Genomic DNA, 10,893 nt, shown 5'->3' with positions numbered 1-10,893 from the left:
AGTACTACTGCATATGGTACCATGTGTTATGAATACTGTGCTGCTGCTAGTACTACTGCATATGGTACCATGTGTTATGAATACTGTGCTGCTGCTAGTACTACTGCATATGGTGCCATGTGTTATGAATACTGTGCTGCTGCTAGTACTACTGCATATGGTACCACTGTGTTATGAATACTGTGCTGCTGCTAGAACTACTTCATATGGTACCACTATGTTATGAATACTGTGCTGCTGCTAGTACTACTGCATATGGTACCACTATGTTATGAATACTGTGCTGCTGCTAGTACTACTGCATATGGTACCACTGTGTTATGAATACTGTGCTGCTGCTGCTGCTAGTACTACTGCATATGGTACCATGTGTTATGAATACTGTGCTGCTGCTAGTACTACTGCATATGGTACCACTATGTTATGAATACTGTGCTGCTGCTGCTAGTACTACTGCATATGGTGCCACTGTGTTATGAATACTGTGCTGCTGCTGCTGCTAGTACTACTGCATATGGTGCCACTGTGTTATGAATACTGTGCTGCTGCTGCTAGTACTACTGCATATGGTGCCACTGTGTTATGAATACTGTGCTGCTGCTAGTACTACTGCATATGGTGCCACTGTGTTATGAATACTGTGCTGCTGCTAGTACTACTGCATATGGTGCCAATATGTTATGAATACTGTGCTGCTGCTAGTACTACTGCATATGGTGCCACTATGTTATGAATACTGTGCTGCTGCTAGTACTACTGCATATGGTACCACTGTGTTATGAATACTGTGCTGCTGCTAGTACTACTGCATATGGTACCATTGTGTTATGAATACTGTGATGCTGCTGCTGCTAGTACTACTGCATATGGTGCCACTATGTTATGAATACTGTGCTGCTGCTAGTACTACTGCATATGGTGCCACTGTGTTATGAATACTGTGATGCTGCTGCTGGTAGTACTACTGCATATGGTGCCACTATGTTATGAATACTGTGCTGCTGCTAGTACTACTGCATATGGTGCCACTGTGTTATGAATACTGTGCTGCTGCTAGTACTACTTCATATGGTGCCACTGTGTTATGAATACTGTGCTGCTGCTGCTAGTACTACTGCATATGGTGCCACTATGTTATGAATACTGTGCTGCTGCTAGTACTACTGCATATGGTGCCACTATGTTATGAATACTGTGCTGCTGCTAGCACTACTGCATATGTTGCCACTATGTTATGAATACTGTGCTGCTGCTAGTACTACTGCATATGGTGCCACTATGTTATGAATACTGTGCTGCTGCTAGTACTACTGCATATGGTGCCACTGTGTTATGAATACTGTGCTGCTGCTGGTACTACTGCATATGGTGCCACTGTGTTATGAATACTGTGCTGCTGCCAGTACTACTGCATATGGTGCCACTGTGTTATGAATACTGTGCTGCTGCTGCTAGTACTACTGCATATGGTGCCACTGTGTTATGAATACTGTGCTGCTGCTGCTAGTACTACTGCATATGGTGCCACTGTGTTATGAATACTGTGCTGCTGCTAGTACTACTGCATATGGTACCATGTGTTATGAATACTGTGCTGCTGCTAGTACTACTGCATATGGTACCATGTGTTATGAATACTGTGCTGCTGCTAGTACTACTGCATATGGTGCCATGTGTTATGAATACTGTGCTGCTGCTAGTACTACTGCATATGGTACCACTGTGTTATGAATACTGTGCTGCTGCTAGAACTACTTCATATGGTACCACTATGTTATGAATACTGTGCTGCTGCTAGTACTACTGCATATGGTACCACTATGTTATGAATACTGTGCTGCTGCTAGTACTACTGCATATGGTACCACTGTGTTATGAATACTGTGCTGCTGCTGCTGCTAGTACTACTGCATATGGTACCATGTGTTATGAATACTGTGCTGCTGCTAGTACTACTGCATATGGTACCACTATGTTATGAATACTGTGCTGCTGCTGCTAGTACTACTGCATATGGTGCCACTGTGTTATGAATACTGTGCTGCTGCTGCTGCTAGTACTACTGCATATGGTGCCACTGTGTTATGAATACTGTGCTGCTGCTGCTAGTACTACTGCATATGGTGCCACTGTGTTATGAATACTGTGCTGCTGCTGGTACTACTGCATATGGTGCCACTATGTTATGAATACTGTGCTGCTGCTGCTAGTACTACTGCATATGGTGCCATGTGTTATGAATACTGTGCTGCTGCTGCTGCTAGTACTACTGCATCTGGTCATTGCTGACACTCTTGTAAGTCAGCATGGACAGAAGCGTCTGCTAAAAGAGTAAATGTAAATATAAATGTAAATATAAGTAACAGCTGATGGTAGTCCCAAGGATAGGGCAACCATGGTTTTAAAGGTAAGTATATCTATAGCATATAGTATTTTGTATTTCAATTACAAAAATACTGCAGAAATACTGCCCATGTTTGGCCTGTGAGAAAATGCACATGCTATCATGACCAAGTGAAAGAGACATAAGCTGTGGCGGTGGTGGTGAAGGAGGAAGTACAGGGCTTCTCGGTGCAGCTCCATGTCATGACGTAGTAGTACTACTCCATATGGCAAGTGGTGTCCCGGGAGGGGTCATGGACAGCTTGTCTTAATGATTTCAGAGGAACCTTAAAACACTCTGACCAACCAACCACCGCGTGAATGGAAGTAAAGGCAGAGACTGTGTGGGACAAGGTCCATGGTCACCTGAGGACAGGGTCCATGGTCACTTGAGGACAGGGTCCATGGTCACCTGAGGACAGGGTCCATGGTCACTTGAGGACAGGGTGCATGGTCACATGAGGACAGGGTCCATGGTCACCTGAGGACAGGGTCCATGGTCACGTGAGGACAGGGTCCATGGTCACATGAGGACAGGGTCCATGGTCACTTGAGGAAAGGGTGCATGGTCACATGAGGACAGGGTCCATGGTCACTTGAGGACAGGGTCCATGGTCACCTGAGGACAGGGTCCATGGTCACGTGAGGACAGGGTCCATGGTCACGTGAGGACAGGGTCCATGGTCACATGAGGACAGGGTCCATGGTCACCTGAGGACAGGGTCCATGGTCACCTGAGGACAAGGTCCATGGTCACCTGAGGACAGGGTCCATGGTCACCTGAGGACAGGGTCCATGGTCACGTGAGGACAGGGTCCATGGTCACATGAGGACAGGGTCCATGGTCACCTGAGGACAGGGTCCATGGTCACGTGAGGACAGGGTCCATGGTCACATGAGGACAGGGTCCATGGTCACGTGAGGACAGGGTCCATGGTCACGTGAGGACAGGGTCCATGGTCACATGAGGACAGGGTCCATGGTCACGTGAGGACAGGGTCCATGGTCACATGAGGACAGGGTCCATGGTCACCTGAGGACAGGGTCCATGGTCACGTGAGCACAGGGTCCATGGCCACTTGAGGACAGGGTCCATGGCCACTTGAGGACAGGGTCCATGGTCACCTGAGGACAGGGTCCATGGTCACGTGAGCACAGGGTCCATGGTCACGTACGGACAGGGTCCATGGTCACGTGAGGACAGGGTCCACGGTCACGTGAGCACAGGGTCCATGGTCACATGAGGACAGGGTCCATGGTCACCAGAGGACAGGGTCCATGGTCACGTGAGGACAGGGTCCATGGTCACGTGAGGACAGAGTCCATGGTCACATGAGCACAGGGTCCATGGTCACGTGAGGGCAGGGTCCATGGTCACTTGAGGACAGGGTCCATGGTCACCAGAGGACAGGGTCCATGGTCACATGAGCACAGGGTACATGGTCACCTGAGCACAGGGTCCATGGTCACTTGAGGACAGGGTCCATGGTCACGTGAGGACAGGGTCCATGGTCACTTGAGGACAGGGTACATGGTCACATGAGGACAGGGTACATGGTCACATGAGGACAGGGTCCATGGTCACTTGAGGACAGGGTCCGTGGTCACGTGAGGACAGGGTCCATGGTCACTTGAGGACAGGGTCCATGGTCACTTGAGGACAGGGTCCATGGTCACCAGAGGACAGGGTCCATGGTCACATGAGCACAGGGTCCATGGTCACGTGAGGACAGGGTCCATGGTCACCTGAGGACAGGGTATATGGTCACATGAGGACAGGGTCCATGGTCACTTGAGGACAGGGTCCATGGTCACGTGAGGACAGGGTCCATGGTCACTTGAGGACAGGGTACATGGTCACATGAGGACAGGGTACATGGTCACATGAGGACAGGGTACATGGTCACTTGAGGACAGGGTCCATGGTCACGTGAGGACAGGGTCCATGGTCACATGAGCACAGGGTCCATGGTCACGTGAAGACAGGGTCCATGGTCACTTGAGGACAGGGTCCATGGTCACCAGAGGACAGGGTCCATGGTCACATGAGCACAGGGTCCATGGTCACGTGAGGACAGGGTCCATGGTCACGTGAGGACAGGGTCCATGGTCACCAGAGGACAGGGTCCATGGTCACTTGAGGACAGGGTCCGTGGTCACGTGAGGACAGGGTCCATGGTCACCAGAGGACAGGGTCCATGGTCACTTGAGGACAGGGTCCATGGTCACGTGAGGACAGGGTCCATGGTCACTTGAGGACAGGGTCCATGGTCACGTGAGGACAGGGTCCATGGTCACTTGAGGACAGGGTCCATGGTCACGTGAGGACAGGGTCCATGGTCACGTGAGGACAGGGTCCATGGTCACGTGAGGACAGGTCTAGAGGGATCCTCCATCGCAGGAAGTGAGGGATCTCGGTCCTGTGACCGCTGCCAGTTTGTCTTGCTTGGCGTCCATTAAAGCTCCAAACCGCCGGGCCGGGCTTTCACAGGCGGTGACACAGGAAAGGGGGCTTCGAGCGGGGGGGGGGGGGCTGGGACCCCAACCTGGGCTCACATCCTGCTTTTGTTGGGACACTTGGTGGAATGTTGATCATTGTATAAATATTTGCTCGAAATTTCCTTTCTGAATTTCGGAAAAACCCAAAACATCTGCACGTTTCACGGGAGCTGAGGCACGCCAGAGCTAGCAGACACACACACACACACACACACACACACACACACACACACACACACACACACACACACACACACATACACACACATACACACCACACACACACACACACACACACACACACCACACACACACACACATACACCACACACACACATACACACACACCACACACACACACCCACACACACACATACACACACACACCACACACACACACACCACACACACCCACACACACACACACACACACCCACACACCACACACACACATACACACACACACCACACACACACACCCACACACACACATACACACACACACCACACACACACCACACACACACACACACACACACGCACACACACACACACACACACACACACACACACACACACACGCACACACACACACACACACACACACACACACACACACACACACACACACACACACACACACACACACAGCCCAGAATAACAACGCCACTGTGTGGTTATGAACGTGTCCTCTGTATGAAGCCTTCCTGCGGTAAAGCAGCAGGGGGCAGCAGCAGCACCCGGGGACCAACTGTCACGTCTGCGGAAAGGAAAGTGGCGGACCTTCCTTTCGTTCTCAGTGGAAAACGCTTGTTTTTCCCCCCACCCGCATTCCGGGAACTCTGCCTCTGATTGGCTAGTACTCGTTGCCTCCGTTGGTTAGGTTGGTTATGGTTAGGGTTAGGGATAGGGTTAGCCAATCAGAGATAGAGTAGGGGCGGGTCTTCCCGGAATCCAGGTGGGAGAAATAATAACGCTTGGAAAACGCAATATTTTCAGACCGTTTCATCATCAAAATGCGTTTTGATAAAATTTCTATTGCGAAATCTGCATTTTATTTTCATAATCTTTGTTCAGTGATCTGAGCTTTAGTTTGTTAGTTATTGTGAAGATTCTTTCAGGTCTTGCCAGAACATTATTGGAACGCAACGTTTCCAATACTGAACACAACCCCCAAAATACGTCTTTACAATATTTCCTATAAATCAACATGTGTGTGTGTATATATATATATATATATATATAGCGTTTTTCCCCCCCGAAACCGTCAGTGGTGTTATAAGTGCTCAGCTAATGAGGAGCGGAATATCAACACAGATACAGGAAAAAAAGTTTTAATGCATTGCAGTACTGTCCTATATATATATATGGACAAAATAATTGGGACAACTGTCCATTACACCTACAGGAGCTTTAATGACATCTCATTCTAACTCCATAGGCATTAATATGGCGTTGTTCCCCCCTTTGCAGCTATAACAGCTTCCACTCTTCTGGGAAGGCTTTCCACAAGGTTTTGGAATTTGTCTGTGGGAATGTTTGCCCATTCATCCAGAAGACCATTTTTGAGGTCAGGCACTGATGTTGGACGAGAAGACCTGGCTCGCAATCTCGGTTCTACTTCATCCCAAAGGTGTTCGATGGGGTTGAGGTCAGGACTCTGTGCGGGCCAGTCAAGTTCTTCCACACCAAACTCACCCAACCACGTCTTAATGGGCCTTGCTTTGTGCACTGGGGCACAGTCATGCTGGAACAGAAAAGGGTCCTCCCCAAACTGTTCCCACAAAGTTGGAAGCATAGAATTGTCCAGAAATGTCTTGGTATGCTGAAGCATTAAGATTTCCCTTCACTGGAACTAAGGGGCCCAGCCCAACCCCTGAAAAACAACCCCATACCATTATCCCCTCCTCCACCAAACTGTACAGTTGGCACAGTGCAGTCAGGCAGGTAACGTTCTCCTGGCATCCGCCAAACCCAGACTTGTCCATCAGACTGCCAGACAGAGAAGCGTGCTTCATCACTCCACAGAACCCGTTTCCGCTGCTCCAGAGTCCAGTGGCAGCGTGCTTTACACCACTCCGTCCAATGCTTGGCATTGTGCTTGGTGATGTAAGGCTTGCACGCAGCTGCTCGGCCATGGAACCCATTCCATGAAGCTCCTGGCGCACAGTTTTTGTGCTGATGTTAATGCCAGAGGAAGTTTGGAACTCTGCAGTTATTGAGTCAACATGGCGACTTTTACTGCCACTTCTGGACTGACTTGCTGTTGTTGCTAAATGCTTCCACTTTTCAATACCACTTACAGTTGATCGTGGAATATCCAGCAGGGAAGAAATTGGACGAACTGACTTATTGTAAAGGTGGCATCCTATGACAGTACCACGCTGGAATTCACTGAGCTCTTCATAACGACCCATTCTTTCACAAATGTTTGTAAATGCAGACTGCATGGCTTGCTCCTTGATTTTATGCACCTGTGGGAATGGGTCTGAATGAAACACCTGAATTCAATGATTAAGGTGTGTGTTGAGCGTCGGAAAGGAACCAGTGCAGGGGTCCGGCAGGGTCAAGCCCGTAGGCACGTTTATTTCTATTCAGGGAAGGGAAATGCGGCATGTGTATAGTGCAACTAGAGTCCTGGATGTGGGCTGTGTAAAAGACTATGTGTCTGTGTGCAGGGCGAGTGTGGTGCGTGTGTGCAGGAACGTAAATGACTGGAGAGTGTTTGTGCGTGTGCGTGCTGGTGAAGCGCAAGTCCAGGAGTAGGGGTTCTGCGGGAGGCAGCGTGGGAGCACAAGGGAGGGGTCCGAGGAACACAAGGGACGCGAGGAAGACGGAGCCCGAGAAGCACCGGGGGTTCTGGGAGGACGGGGGAGAGAGACACGGAATTAGACTCAGGAATCACAACATAGGAATTGCAGGAGAAACCACAGCCAAAGAGTCTAGCAATCTACTGGGTAACTACCCTACTAGATGGCACAATCTGACAACGACTGCGCGTCAGCGTCCTCTCTTATAGCTGGCTGCAGATTGGCTTCAGGTGCGCTGATCACCGATGAGCCTCTGGTGCGTGGCTGCGCTCTCAACGAGCGCGCTGATTGAACCCTGCCGGTAGACTCAGGCGGAGACGCGCCTTGCGTCTGGACCACAACAGTGTGTGTCCTAATACTTTTCCCCATACAGTGAGTCAAGTAAATTCTTTATTAAATTTACTGAAAAATGTGGCCAAGCGGTAATAGGTAAATAATAAATAGGAGGGGTCCCAATACAGAGCCCTGGGGTACACCGGTGGTATCAGGAAAGGACTGCGATCTCAAATGTCTAAGTTGGACAAACTGAGTGCGGCCAAAGAGATATGATCTGAACCAGTCAAGGTTTAGATCATATCTCTCACCCTGCACAAGGTTTTGTGGCACGGTGGCACAGTGGTTAGCGCAGTCGCCTCACAGCAAGAAGGTCCTGGGTTTGAGCCCCGGGGTAGTCCAACCTTGGTGGGTCATCCCGGGTCGTCCTTTGTGTGGAGTTTGCATGTTCTCCCTGTGTCTGTGTGGGTTTCCTCCAGGGGCTCCGGTTTCCTCCCACAGTCCACAGATATGTAGGTCAGGTGTGTGTGTGTGTGTGTGTGTGTGTGTGTGTGTGTGTGTGTGTGGACCCTGTGATGGCCTAGCGGCCTGTCCACGGTGTCTCCCCGCCTGCCGTCCAATGACTGCTGGAACAGGCTCCAGCATCCTCGCGACCCTGAGAGCAGGATAAGCGGTTAAGATAATGGATAGATGGACAGTCAAGGCCCCCCCCCCTCGCTATCTTCTCTATCTCCTCAAGAGTAGATACCATTAAACTGATCTTGAACTTTTTGTTTTTGTTTTTTGTTTTTTTAAGGTACAGCAGGCTAGCGCTAATCCTCTGGGCTCGGGTCTCGGATATCTGGAACACATCTGCCAACTCATAGAGAAGATCGGTCAGCTCCAGGAGAGCAACCTCCGCTTGCAGAGACAGATCTGCGGCCTGCAGAAGGATGGCAGGATGAGTCGGACTAAAGAGGTTTGCTTTTGGTTAAAATCAGTGTTTATTCATGTTTTCTGTCTCATGGTTCTTTTTTACCCCTTTTTTCACCCCAATTGTATTTTTGGCGAATTACCCCACTCTTCCGAGCCGTCCCGGTCGCTGCTTCAACTCCTCTGCAGACTACCACATGCCTCCTCCCATACATGTGGAGTCGCCAGCCGCTTCTTTTCACCTGACAGTGAGGAGTTTCACCAGGGGGACGTAGCACGTGGGAGGATCACGCTGTTCCCTTCAGTTCACCCTCCTCCCTGACCAGGCGCCCCGACTGACCAGAGGAGGCGCTAGTGCAGCGACCAGGACACATACCCACATCCAGCTTCCCACCCGCCGACATGGCCAATTGTGTCTGTAGGGACACCCAACCAAGCCGGACGTAACATGGGGATTCGAACCTGCGATCCCCGTGTTGGTAGGCAACGTAATAGACCGCCGTGCTACCCGGACGCCCCTGTCTCAAAGTTCTTGAAACAGGCTCAAGCATTTGGGCAAGTAAACACCACTATTGCCACAACCCCTCTTCAGAAATAATCCTGAACTTAAACACTGGGAACTACGCGTAGCGACCAGCAGCTGTGGATCGGGAAGCTCCTGACATTGCAGAGAAATACAAATATTCAGGAATTACATTTGACTTGAACACAGATGTTTTATAAGAAAGGTCTACAGCAGTTATGTTTCACGACAAAGCTGAGAGAACAGAGACACATGGTCCTCTTCTGTCGCTCCTTTACAGAGGGAATTTGAACTTACTGCTGTCTTGCTGGGCACTTTTCAATGTCGGTGAGGAAAGAAAACAAACTGCACAAGATAATCAGCATGTCCAGTTAGATTGTTGGACAGCAAAACCACATGACAACCATTTGTGTGTCCCGAATAGGGAGGAGAAGGCAGGCGATTATTCCCCCGTTCAGATGCTCCCTGATTTCTGAACCCAAGGACCAGAAATAATGGACCCAAACTGAAACGGCTGGAGCTCTTGAACATTTTTGAACATACAGAATGACAAACACAACACTTTGTAGTTTGTTCCTGAGGTGTCAGATTTAACCCAAGTATTACTTAAATGGAGAACTGGGTTTTTGTCTTCGCATAGAAATCACTATTGGAGAGGAATAACTTCATTCGTTTTTGTCTCTTGAGCCAACAACCATGTGTAGCTACAACCATGCATCTCCTCTCTTCAAGATCCATCCCATGGTGCCGAAATGTGAATAACTTCTTGTTTGCAGTGGTGATGGACAGGTTGACGGACGAGATCAGGCAGGAGTCTCCATGAACTATGATGTTTGCAGATGACATTGTGATGTGTAGTGAGAGTAAGGTGCAGGTGGAGGAGAGCCTGGAGAGGTGGAGGTATGCACCGGAGACAAGAGGAATGAAAGTCAGTAGGAGCAAGATGGAATACATATGTGTGAATGAGAGGGAGGACAGTGGAATGGTGAGGATGCAAGGAGTGGAGGTGATGAAGACGTATGAGTTTAAATACTTGGGGTCAACTGTCCCAAGTAACGGGGAGTGCAGTAGAGAGGTGAAGAAGAGAGTGCAGGCAGGGTGGAGTGGGTGGAGAAGAGTGTCAGGAGTGATGTGTGACAGAAGGGTACCAGCAAGAGTTAAAGGGAAGGTTTACAAGATGGTAGTGAGACCAGCTATGTTATATGGTTTGGAGACAGTGGCACTGATGAAAAGACAGGAGGTGGAGCTGGAGGTGGCAGAGATGAAGATGATAAGATTTTCACTGGGAGTGATGAAGAAGGACAGGATTAGGAACGATTATATTAGAGGGACAGCTCAGGTTGGACGGTTTGGAGACAAAGCAAGAGAGACAAGATGGAGATGGTTTGGACATGTGTGGAGGAGAGATGCTGGGTATATTGGGAGAAGGATGCTGAATATGGAGCTGCCAGGGAAGAGGAGAAGAGGAAGGCCAAAGAGGAGGTTTATGGATGT

The 10,893-nt window shown here is 49.5% G+C and overlaps 1 protein-coding gene across 1 annotated transcript in view; it reads left to right on the top strand.

Moving 5' to 3' along the window:
- Window positions 1–8,933, top strand: part of si:ch211-250c4.3 (uncharacterized protein LOC100535981 homolog) — a gene marked incomplete at its 3' end in the record, with an annotated part of 36,608 nt that extends 27,675 nt beyond the window's left edge. The window contains exon 3 of the mRNA XM_056301986.1: window positions 8,761–8,933. Coding sequence (XP_056157961.1) covers window positions 8,761–8,933 — 173 coding nt within the window. The remainder of the gene's footprint in view (window positions 1–8,760) is intronic.
- Between the last annotated feature and the right edge of the window lie 1,960 nt (window positions 8,934–10,893).

This window comes from Lampris incognitus, unplaced genomic scaffold, assembly GCF_029633865.1.
Source record: "Lampris incognitus isolate fLamInc1 unplaced genomic scaffold, fLamInc1.hap2 scaffold_284, whole genome shotgun sequence".
Lineage (NCBI taxonomy): Eukaryota > Metazoa > Chordata > Actinopteri > Lampriformes > Lampridae > Lampris > Lampris incognitus.
The sequence above is the reverse complement of the archived record's forward strand: the minus strand, read 5'-3'. Positions and strand labels throughout refer to the sequence as shown.